This window comes from Thamnophis sirtalis, unplaced genomic scaffold (assembly GCF_051295495.1).
Source record: "Thamnophis sirtalis isolate CommonGarterSnake01/CBP01778 unplaced genomic scaffold, rThaSir2_p1.2 scaffold_2, whole genome shotgun sequence".
Classification (NCBI taxonomy): Eukaryota; Metazoa; Chordata; class Lepidosauria; order Squamata; family Natricidae; genus Thamnophis; species Thamnophis sirtalis.
The window spans coordinates 10,645,298-10,657,778 of NW_028261382.1; the positions used below are offsets into that span (position 1 = coordinate 10,645,298).

Consider the following 12,481-nt stretch of genomic DNA (forward strand, 5'->3'; position numbering starts at 1 on the left):
TTTTTGCCATGGTTGTTAAGTGAATCACTGCTGTTGTTAAATTAGTCAAATCGTCATTCAGCGACTCAGGCTTCCCCATTGGCTTTGCTTGTCAGAAGGTCGCAAAAGGAGGTTACATAACCCCGGGACATTGCAACCGTCATTAATATGAGTCCATTGCCAAGCATCTTGACTTTGATCACATGACCATGGGGGAAGCTGCAATGTGTGAAAATAAGTGGCTCAACTCGCAAAGCATCCCTGGCCTGCTCTTGAATTGCCATAGGAAAGGGGGATGGGAAACTGATGAAACGGCACCGCAGCACAAAACAGATGCACATTCCAGACTTATCTCTCTCAAGGCTGTTTCCCAGGGTTACCTACAGCGGCTGGAGGGGAGTGATCTCTACAATGTGCAAAATTGCCCTGTTGGAGAATGTGCTTGTTGACACACCATGGGGGGGAGGTGGGAAACAGGCTCATGATTGGGGCCGTAAATTATGTGGGGTCAAAGCTGGTTTCACTTTGGAACAACATGAAGCTCCTAATGAATAACCGGATTTCTTTTGAAGTTTGGCTCGAGGCTCATGATTTAATTAGGGCATCTGTCGGAACCCTAACGTCGCTTTTTTCAGTGCAGTTTTGTAACTTTGAACCGCCACTAAATGAACTGTTGTATGTCGAGGATTACCTGTGGTTGATCCCTCTCAACTGATGGTTTAGTGAAAAACAAGGTGTGCCTGCCAAATGATTTTCCCCAGATCACACCGTGGGTTTTTTCCCCCTTTGTATGCCATGGATACTATCCAGTTATTTGACTTGATGTAATTTTGAATGATTGGAGATAGATGGGAACCACTTAAAATGGTCTGATAAAAGTCACCTATCACTTATATCCAGGGATAAAAATTCTTACCTGGTTTGTAACTAATTAGTGGAAGTCATCAACTTTACGCTGCTACCTTCTACAGGAGAGGTTTTCCAGTCCTGCAATTTCAGTAGAATCAGCTAAAAATAAAAAGCGGGCCTCTTTTGGAATGACGGGGTGTTGAAAAAAAAACCCTCCTGATGAATTAGGAGAAGAGATATTTATGGCAATAATTGTCTAGCTGTCCACCAGGTGAAAACAAACAGCTTAGAATGAAATTTGAGGTTTTCAGCAACCCCAACTTTACCGATAATGAGGCTCTTCGTTTTTATTAGGAAACTGCAGTGAAAGGACAAAGGTGCTTGAAACCACGCAAATCTTTTAACAAACGGAGAAATATTAAGCTGTCTTGAGATCAGATTTGTAGCCCCTGTAAAATCGCGAGGGGGAAATGCATCTGAAAGGAAGGAAACAGCTCCCTTGAACTGTGACCGGTTTCAATCTTGCGTATCGCATTATGTGCGTTGCTCCAGCGCCATCTAATACCACTGAAAGCTCAGTCGCGGGGGGTGACTCCGCTGTATTTGGTTTAGTCCGGACGGTCGGGGGGGCGTTTTACAGTCCCGTTTATGCATGAGTCTTCCGGGGCATCTTTGCACCCCATAAAACGGGCGCTGCCCGGCCTTTGCTAGACGGATTTGCAACACAAGGAGATGAAGCGTGACGGTGTTCTGCATTTTGGGATTTTGAGCGTTGCGATTTAGGGCAGTGTCCCAGTTTTCAGCAGCTGATCCATCACTTAAAATGTCCTTCTTCTCCAGGGGTAAAGTAGAAAATGAGGCTGTGAAATAGGAAGACCATAAGAGCTACCTGTAAGACTTGCTGCCACTTAAACCTCTTAAGTAGAAATGATCCTTGGCTCCGTTGGTTGAGAAAAGTATCATTTTATTAGAAATCAAGGGTGTTGAATCAGAGTAAGAGCTGGAAGGGACCTTGGAGGTCTTCTAGTCCAACCCCCTGATCAGGCAGGAAACCCTATACTATTTGAGACAGGGGACTCTACATTCTCTTCTCAAAAGCCTCCAGTGATCAGAGGTGGGTTCCTACCATTCGCACCTATTCGGTAGAACCGGTTCATCAAATCTACCGAACCAGTTAGAAGAGGTTCCACTAATGGACCTGGAAAGCAGGCCACACCTACAGAATAGGTTCCAAAGATTTTTGAAACCCACCACTCTCTCTCTCTCTCTCTCTCTCTCTCTCACACACACACACACTCACACTCACACTCACACTCACACAGAGAAAGAGAAAGAAAGGACTCACACTCACACTCACACTCACACAGAGAAAGAGAAAGAAAGGAAGAAAGAAAGAAAGGAAGAAAGAAAGAAAGAAAGAAAGAAAGAAAGAAAGAAAGAAAGAAAGAAAGAAAGAAAGAAAGAAAGAAAAAAAGAAAAAAAGAAAAAGTGGGAGAGATGAAAGAAAAAAATGAAAAAGGGACAGAGAGACAAAAAGAAGGAGAGAGAGAGAGAGAGAGAGAGAGAGAGAGAGAGAGAACACATGGCTGGCAAGCCACTCCCACCAGGTCACATGGATGGCAAGCCACTCCCACAAAGGAGGCCACACCTCCAGAGTAGGTTCAAATTTTTTTTGAAACCCACCACTGCCAGTGATGGAGCATCCACAACGATTGTTCCACTGGTTAATTGTCCTCACTGTTAGGAAGTTTCTCCTTAGTTCTAAGTTGCTTCTCTCCTTGATTAGTTTCCATCCATTGTTTCTTTTCCTGCCTTCAGGTGCTTTGGAAAATATACTATCCTGTCACCCCCTACTCCTTCTTTTCTCTAGAATAGTCAAATCCAAATCCTGCAACCGTTCTTCACATGTTTTAGTCTCCAGGCCTTTAATCCTCTTAGTTGCTCTTCTTCGCACTTTTTCCAAAGTCTCAGCAACTTTTTTGTAATGTGGTGACCAACACTGGATGCAATAAAACTGGCTATGCCTTACCGCAGACTCTACCTTTCCTTTTATTTACTAAAAAAAAACTAGCTATCAAATTTTAAGAAGGTTCAGAAAAATTTGGAATCGGTTCAGAGAAGGGTGAAAAGAATGAACAAGGATTGGCCGGTAGCTCCTTCAAGGATAAATTAAGGGAACTGAGTGTATTGAACCTTGAGAGAAAAAAATGTGGGAGTGGGCTTGGGAAATGATGGAACTCTTCAAAGGATTAGGAAGGGGTCGTGCAGAATGCAACGAAGGCAGGGTGGGCTTCAAAAATTTCAGCAATGTATTCTCTGCCTGGTTGCTGGGTAGGTGTGGCCATGGTGGGTGTGGCCTAGTTGGCCTCCTTCACCATGGTGGTGGTGGGGCCGTTCCTCGAGCCTCCAGGAGGGCAAAAATGGCCTCCCCATTTCTGGCCTTCCTGAACTTCCCTTAGTCCGATGCGTGTCCTGCACTTACCTGCATCCAAAACAGGTCACGTGGGGACTCCTGGGAGGCGAGGGGAAGGGTGGGAGGGGCCAGCCAGCAGTAGGATTTGGAGGTTCTCTGAACTGCACAGAATCTTAGCTAGAGGTTCTCCCGAACTCCTACGAACCCCCAGCAGCCTCCCCCTGACAAGGCCTGCTTTCCATTGCTCCAGATTTCAGTTCTTGGAATAATGATCTTACGTTGCAGCAAGCAAAATCTGGCTGAGTGTTTTGGGCGTCCAAATTAAGAGCGCAATAGAATTGTGCATTAAAATAACCAGTAAGCAATTGGAGGCGGGTATATCACGGAAGTATAAACCTTCACGTAAATTAGGGCTGAAGAATGTACATATATTGAGATATTTTTCTATACTCCTCTGTCGTAAACGATCTGAGCTTGTTCATTTATTTCACAAACCTAGGGACTCAAGAAGCCATTGCTGTCTGCTTACATGAAGAGACAAAGCAAGTCGTCAATGATAGCCTGTGTGACAGTTCAAAGAGACCCCCGCCAATGAGCCATGTGTGCAACACAAGGCTTTGTCCCCCAAGGTAGGACCTGGCTAATGCCTTTGTAGATGAACGCGGAAAGTTTATTAGTGGAAGATATCCTGTATGGTGCATAGCGTTGGGCTAAAATAAGAGTTCTCAACTGTTTTAATTCCTCTGTTGTGCTCTTGGTGGGGTGGGGTGGGGACATTCCACAAAGCAATCGTCTTGTATTTGAGGGTGTGGCTTGTGTAGGGCTCTAATGTCATCATATCTTGGGACAGATGGCAAGTTGGACCTTGGAGACAATGTACTGCCACTTGTGGCGTTGGCATCCAGACGAGAGAGGTGCATTGCCAGCAACCTGGAGGGTCTGTTGATGGACTTGAGAGCTGCAAAGAGCCAAAGCCTCATTCTTTGCAAGCATGCAACCAGCTTGACTGCCCCCCACTTTGGCATGTTGAAGAATGGCAACAGGTAAGATGGTCTTGTCAACTGCAAAGGTTGGAAGACACCTCCCGTTGAATTAGATTTAATGGGAAGCCGTTTGATCGTGCAATGTTCTGGATTGTCCCTTCTGTTCTGACCCAGGCTTCCCAAGATCATGAAGCAGAGTCCTCATCCTATTATAAAACCTCTTATTTAGTTTAAAGTGAATTCCTCTCCAGCAAAGTCCCAACAAACAGTCTTTCATGAGATTTCACAACTACAGACCTTTATCAGGCTTGGAGAGTGGCGAGGCCGATATCTTCCAAACGCCACGCTGTAGCAGCAATTACTTGGCAAGAAGTCAGGAACAGATCTTCACTCTAGTGAATTGAACCAATTGTCTCCTGCAAACTCCATTCCTCTTTTGCTCCTCTTTATTCCCTATGGGAGGGGCCATTCACTGTCCATCTGTGCCTTTACTCCTGAGTTGGCCCTTGTTCTTTAACTGTTCTCTTCTCCTGGCAGCTCTGCACATGCACACATCAGGAACAGGCTCCAGCTGTTTTTCTGCCCCACTGATCTCTGACTCTGAAGGTAGCTGATAACTGTCGGATGGCCCTGGTCCCCTCTCTGCCTCTGACACAGAGCCCTCCTCAGAGCCTTCCCCAGGCTCCAGGACTGCCCCATGTTCCTCCCCAACCTCCTCACTGTCCGAATCTGCCACCAGCTCCTCTGGCCGTTGGCAGGCCACAACACCTTCTGCCAATACTTTGGACTGAAAGTCATAACTATTGAGTCTGGTTCATATGAATTTACAATCACTAGTAAAGTTGCTTCACATGAGCAATGGTAAATTTGTCAATGTAAGCCAAAGAAATAGGATTGTGTATATGAAGGGGTTTTTGCATGTGTAAGACCCTTCTCTCTGTCGTAGCATTGCTGTAAATGGCTCTCTAGAGCTGAGCTCAGCAGCTCCCGGTGACTTCATGGCCACTTCTAAATAGCTTTCTTGGCAGAAAAAGCCAAGATTTTTTTTTCCAATTTCCCAATTTAAGTTTTATAGCCCAGACATTGTCTAATAATGTCCCATGCAAGTACTAACCAGCGAAGCTGGATAAATATCTGGTGAGAAGTAATCCATATCATGTTGTATTTTATCCCATGAGTGGGAATTAATAAAGAAGAGGAGGTCACTCTGTCTTCAGTTATAAGTGGAGAAATAATAAAGTTGGTTTGCTAAGATCAGAACTTAGGAGGACAAGAGGTTATTTCATGGGTCAACAGAAAATAAAACCCTGTCCTATTTTTGGGGAAACACAATATTAGACAGATGCTGCTGAGACAAAATTTCTGTAAGACCTTTTTTAAAAGTATGAGTTTACTCGCGAGATCCTCTACCTGTGTAATGAAAGGCAGTTTGAAGCAAATACTATTTGGTTCCAATGTAGGTCTGGCCTAAAGGAAATGATGGTCGTGCTCTGTGTGTGAGCTCCAGGCGGTATCATCTTTACGCGGAAAAGCATGGCTGGGTATGAGATATTGATGGCTCCCTTTCTTCCCCTTAGTGCTCCCAGACTTGTGGCGGTGGCACCCAGAACGGCAAGGTGACCTGCCAGCAGCTGTTGATGGATGGAAGCTTCCTCAAACTCAGTCATGAGAAGTGCCCTAAACCCAGATTGCCCAGTTCCAGAGCCTGCGCAAATATTGACTGCCCTCCTCAGCTGGTGGTGGGGCCCTGGTCTAAGGTGGGTAGCTTAAAACAAGAGTGCTTTTAATTTTTTTTATTTATGCTTCTCTTCTCCCTTTCCTCTCCTCTTTCCCCCTCCCTCTCTCCAGTCCTTCCTTCCCCTTCTTCCTCCTCTTTCCTTTCCCCCTCTCCTTCCTTCCTTCCCTCCCATTTCCCTTCCCCTTTCCCCATCCCTCTCTCCATTCCCTCCTCCCCTTTCCTCCTCCTCTTTCCTTTCCTCCTCTCCTGCCTTCCTTCCTTCCTTCCTTCCTTCCTTCCTTCCTTCCTTCTCATTTCCCTTCCCCATTCCCCTTCCCTCTCTCCATTCCCTCTTCCCCTTTCCTCCTCCTCTTTCCCTTCCCCCTCTACTTCCTTCCTTCCTTCCTTCCTTCCGATTTCCCTTCCCCTTTCCCCATCTCTCTCTCCATTCCCTCCTCCCCTTTCCTTTCCCCCTCTCCTTCCTTCCTTCCCTCCCATTTCCCTTCCCCTTTCCTCCTCCTCTTTCCTTCCCCCTCTCCTTCCTTCCTTCCTTCCTTCCTTCCATCCATCCTTCCTTCTCATTTCCCTTCCCCTTTCCTCTTCCCTCTCTCCATTCCCTCTTCCCCTTTCCTCCTCCCCTTTCCCTTCCCCCTCTCCTTCCTTCCTTCCCATTTCCCTTGCCCTTTCCTTTTCCCTTCCCCTCTCTCCTACTCCTTCCCTTCTCTCCTCTCCTTCCTTCCTTCCCCTTCTCTTTCTCCCTTTCCCAGCCACCCCCCCCCCATTCCTGATCCAGGGCCCTCTAAATCAATCCAATGAAAGCATAGCCCTTTGAGAGCAAGGTGGGGGCCTACCTCATTTTCATTTAAAGTTGGCACCCTTTGATTCACACCCTTCCTTCTGCAGTGCTCTGTAAGCTGTGGGGTTGGCACACAAAGAAGGAAAGCCACCTGCCAAAAGCGCACGGCCAGCGGCCAACATCTGGCATTAAATGGATCCCTTTGCAGCGGCTTTCCAGCATCCCAGCTTGTCAGGCCTTGCCACAGGAATGCCTGCAGAGGTAAGTGATGTTCTTTGACCATGTTTGTAAAGGGAAAAAGTCTCCAGCTTCAAAAACATTCCCTTTACCCCAAGATATAACCCACGTGCCAGACCTTTCCATTAAGAATCCATGGCATATCCTATTAGCCCAGGATTGCAAAGTGCCCTTAATTTGTGGGGGGGAAAACAACAAAATATGAAGTCTCCGTCAACTATCTGCAATTTTTATAAACCCTTGAAGACTTTTATTTTGTGGAACTGGGGTTGATTTTTCCACAGCAACTATTGTTCCATTGCAACTATTGTTCCCCTGGGCCAGTCCTGGAGTCTGGGGAAGGCTCTGATGAAGGCTTTGTGTCCCATCTTTTGTGCTGCTTTCGGCAAAATGATTTTTTAAAAATATATATATTTTAATTGAAAAGACAGTGCCATGTCAGGATAACAATTACAAATAAAGCAACGCCAGAAAACAAAAAATTAAAAGTTAATAATAAATCTTAACACACACTCTAGTGACTATCACAGTAATATAATAACAGTAACAATAGCAGTAATTATAGTAGCATAACCAAAAGGAGTAGAGGAAAATAAAGCTTTAACTAAGTTTCTATTTACGTTAACCTATTTACAATTTTTCATTTACTATATTCATGTTTTAATGCATCTTTATTTTCCATACTAACAATTCTTAACCTTTGTAAATTTTTATTCCCTCTCGTTTGTGACTCTTACTTCTATCCATTCGTAAAATTCATTCCATGTCTGATAATATTTCCAGTCTTCCTTATGTTTAATGTTTAAGGTTAATCTATCCATTTCGGCACAATCCCAAATTTTCCTAATTATGTCCTCATCCGATGGGGTATTTAGCGTATATATCTCTTGCGGTATATGTAACACTAAGTATATATCACATCTTTCCAATAATATACCTAAGAGGAATGTTTCTGGTTTGAATTCAATATGTTGTTCAGTTATCATTTCCAACCAATTATGATTTTCCCCCCCAGTAATTCCTTGCTTTCCTACATGACCACCACATGTAGTAATAGGTTCCTGGGAAAACAATTCTTAACATGTTGCCCAAAGCATACGAAAGATGAACAACTAACTCCATCTCTATTTGCCCCAATTCCCTCTAGATCGGCTTTAATTTGACCGGCTCTTTTTACCTTCAGTGAAAGGCTAACTCAAGAGACAAATTACATTTAAAAAAATAATAATAAATCAGCAATTTCACAGTTAGGATTTTCCCCTTGCCTTTCTTTAAAAGCAGTTCTTGGAGGGCAGCCATTTTGATTTGCGGGTTTTTCCATGTGGCTTTTTCTATTTCGAGAAATGCAGTCCGCCATTTTTACTTTGACCAATTCTTCTGCTCTAAAAACTATAGGCCAAAGGCATCAGGGGTGGGCTTCAAAAAATTCAGCAACAGGTTCTCTGCCCAGTTGCTGGGTGGGCGTGGATGTGGTGGGCATGGTGGGTGTGGCCTAATCAGCCTCCTGCACCACAGCGGGAGGTTCTGGAGGCTTTACTCGAGCCCCTGGGAGGGCGAAAACTGCCCTGCATTTACCTCACATCCAAAACAGACTGTGTGGAGACTCCTGGGAGAGCCAGGTGGGCTAGGAGGAGTGGAGTAAACCAGGGTGAGACAGCCAGAGGTAGAATTTGGAGGTTCTTCGAACCGAACATAACATTAGCTATGGGTTCCCCTGAACCCGGGCGAACCTGTAGCAACCCATCCATGAAAGGCAGGTGTGTTGCTTCTCTTTCTTGCTCAATAAAAATTGGACGAAAAAGCTTCTTGGCTTTTAAGAGCCAAGGTGGCGCAGTGGTTAAATGCAGCCCTGCAGGCTACTTCAGCTGATTGCAGTTCTGCAGTTTGGCTGTTCAAATCTCACCAGGCTCAGGGTTGACTCAGCCTTCCATCCTTCCGAGGTGGGTAAAATGAGGACCCGGATTGTTGTTGGGGGCAATATGCTGACTCTGTAAACCGCTTAGAGAGGGCTGAAAGCCCTATGAAGCGGTATATAAGTCTAACTGCTATTGCTATTTCTCAGTTAGGGTTATATTAAGGAAAATTGTTCTTACTGTCAGGAAATTTATCCTTAGTTGTAGGATGCTTCTCTCCTTGATTGGTTTCCATCCATTGCTTCTTATTCTGTCTTCTGGTGCTTTGGAGAACAGCTTGACTCCCTCTTCTTTGTGGCAGCCCCTGAGACTACCTGCTATTCAGATTGCATGAAGGTAACAAGAGGTTATCTGGGGTTAGATTAAATAAAGATATTGGCACAAGTGTCAAGAGGTCACAGTGTTTTGACTGTAAAGATGCAGCAGCAATCAGCATTTGACAGCCAACCACATAATCTATCCCATAATAATTAGTTTACCCAATCAGAGGACATATTTCTTATCCCCATTTTGTACCGTTAACAAATAGGCTGTTGGCAAGTTGAAATTAAAGTAACTCTAGTACACCATTTAAAAGTAAATCAAAGCATGACAAATCATGTTAGACCAGGTCAGCTCATAATAATATACAGTCATCACTATGGATTCTTGCAAAGATCAATCAGGACCTTGGATAGCCTCCAGTGGATTTAGCTGGTGAGTGGTGCAAAGATAATTGTTTCAGCAGGAGTAGAATCATCTGAAGCCATAACGAAAAGGTAGGCATGGCCTCGCCTTCAGGTTTCCTTACCCAGCTAGAACCTGACTGCAATTCTTAAGGATTCCATGTCTGTTTGCACATCTGAAGAACAAGAAACCAGAACCTGAGGACGATAAGCTATGTCCTCAGCCCAGGAAAATAGAAAAGACAAAGAAAAGAGAGGTTATTCTTCCGAAACACCTCCATAACCTCTATTGTTATACTGTTGTGAGCTACTAAAAGGTGGCGCAGTGGTTAGAGTGCAGCGTGGCACGACAAAACCGCGCTCGACTAAAGCGCGCCCGATTAAATCGCGTCGCTGATGTCATCAACAGGGCGACAACAGCGAGCGCGGAGAAAGAAGGGCGCTTTAAATTGTGCTTTAAAAGCAAGCCGATTCAAGTTAAGGTAAGGGTTAGGTTTAGGGTTAGGTTAAGGGTTAGGATTAGGGTTAGGGTTAGGTTAAGGGTTAGGATTAGGTTTAGGGTTAGGTTAAGGGTTAGGTTTAGGGTTAGGTTTAGGGTTAGGTTAAGGGTTAGGTTTAGGGTTAGGTTTAGGTTTAGGGGTTAATTTTAGGTTTAGCGTTTACAGCGTGCTTCTGTCTCCGCGCTGTTGTCGCCCTGTGATGACGTCAGCTATGCGGTTTCGTCGAGCGCGCTTTAGTCGAACGCGGTTTTGTGGTGGAACCAGAGTGCAGTACTTCAGGCTATTTCTGCTGACGGCCGGCAATTTGGCAGTTCAAATCTCACCAGGCTCAAGGTTGGCTCAACCTTCCATCCTTCTGAGGTGGGTAAAACGAGGAGCCAGATTGTTGGGGGAAATACGCTGACTCTGTAAACCGCTTAGAGAGGGCTGGGAAGCACTGTGAAGTGGTATATAAGTCTAACTGCTATTGTGACTGTTGGGATCAGCTGCTGTGATATAACAAGCTTTTTACTTTGTTTTTGACTGAATCTAGTACCTGTATAATACATATCAGGATCAACAATAGATTTCAGTTCCCTAACTTCGTGTAGTTTAACTTGGCTACTAGGCTTCTGTCAGATGCTTGCTTCACTTAGTAATCAAGAAAGAAACCACTTAACTCCATTTTGCAGAATTAAGAGTACTTTTACTGATTATAAGTAAATAGAAGCTATGCAAAGCTGGATCTGAGCAAAAGCGCGCGAAAGCATTAGATATTAATATATGACCCATTCCCCCCCCCCTGGTAACCCCAGTCCATAGTCCAATCCAATATCTCCACAGCTGTCAGGTGGGAGACATCTTCAAAAAGCATCATCAGGTTGGTATGCCGGACAGTTGGCCTTGGCGGGAAACTCCCCTCCTTGCCACATGCGCAGACGGTGGTGAGAACAACTCCCAATTAACAATCCTCCTGTACAGATTATTTCCCACACCCAAATACCATACCCTCCCTCCCCGTTTCAATGGCAGCCGAAAAGCAAGCAGCAAAACAGAGGCTGACAGCTTCTACCTAGCAATAGCAATAGCACTTAGACTTATATACCACTTCACAGTGCCTTGCAGTCTTCTCTAAGCGATTTACAGAGTCAGCCTATTGCCCACAACAATCTGGGTCCTCATTTTACTGACCTCAGAAGAAGGATGGAAGGCTGAGTCAACCTTGAGCTGGTGAGACTCAAACTGCCAAACAGCAGGCAGCCAGCAGGATTTTCTTGCAATACTGCATTCTAACCACTGCGCCACCGCAGCTCTATACTTGGCTGAAGTCTCTCAGATACATATATGACAAAGAACAATTAGAGAAGAACTTTTATTGCAGTCTAGAATGAAGCCACATTCTATGGTAATTTGCCTTCTCTCAGCCCAAGTTCCTTCTTGTATCCGTGTTTGTTTGAAGTCATTGATTCTTCCACCTTGCCAACTTTTGACACACACCCCTTGCCCCGTGCTTCGTGATCATGGAGTTGTGTGGTTGTTGATATAGCTGACATCTCTGGCCTGAGAGGTGCCTGAGAAGTGCTTCTTTCTCACACCACGCACATTATTCGTGCACCCTCTATATTTTGAGTCTCTGCACATGGAAATGAGAAGCATATCTATTCTTCATTAAAAAGTGGGTCTTGTGTGGACTGGAATATAAAAAAGCTGCCTACTTGGTTGGGGAAAAAGAACTTGTGTATGTGTGTGTATATATAATGCAGGAGAGGAATAGGAGAAAGGGAAAGGCAGAGGAAGAATGGGAGGGAATGTAAGAGTAGGAAAGAGGGGAGGAATGGGAAGAAGAGGGGAAGGGTAAAGGGGAGGAAGGGGAAGGAGAGAAGGGAAAGGAGAGGAGGAAGGAAGGAAGGAGAGAAGAAAGAGAAGAAAGGGGGTAGGAAGGAGGGAGGGAAGGAGGGAAGCAAGGAGGGAAGGAAGGAGGGAAGGAAGGAAAGAAGGAGAGAAGAAAGGAGGGAAGGAAGGAGGGAAGGAAGGAGAGAAGGAGAGAAGAAAGGAGGGAAGGAAGGAGGGAATGTAGGAGAGAAGGAAGGGGGAAGGAAGGAGGAAAGGAAGGGGGAAAGGAAGGAGAGAAGGAGAAAAGAAAGGAGGGAAGGAAGGAAGGAGGGAAGGAAGGAGGGAAGGAGAGAAGGAAAGGGGAAGGAGGGAGAGAAGGAAGGGGAGTAGGAGAGAAGAAACGAGGGAAGGAAAGAGGGAGGGAGGGAAGAAGAAGTAGGACCGTTGTAAGATAAGATGGATCTATGGGATGTTAAAAAAGCAATCTTCAAGTATATTGTCAACAGTAGGAAAAAATTGTTATAAATACATATTATTAATAACAGTTATGAGATCATATAATTGTGAATGTATATATGAAATTGATAAAATTAAAATAATAATTTAAAAAAAAAGGA

The 12,481-nt window shown here is 44.8% G+C and overlaps 1 protein-coding gene across 1 annotated transcript in view; it reads left to right on the forward strand.

Moving 5' to 3' along the window:
* The window catches only part of ADAMTSL3 (ADAMTS like 3), a 187,804-nt gene that overhangs the window by 152,426 nt on the left and 22,897 nt on the right, over positions 1-12,481 (forward strand). The window contains exons 16-19 of the mRNA XM_087707594.1: positions 3,741-3,870; positions 4,092-4,284; positions 5,802-5,981; positions 6,845-6,998. Of these exons, the coding sequence (XP_087563720.1) occupies positions 3,741-3,870; positions 4,092-4,284; positions 5,802-5,981; positions 6,845-6,998 (657 nt within the window). The remainder of the gene's footprint in view (positions 1-3,740; positions 3,871-4,091; positions 4,285-5,801; positions 5,982-6,844; positions 6,999-12,481) is intronic.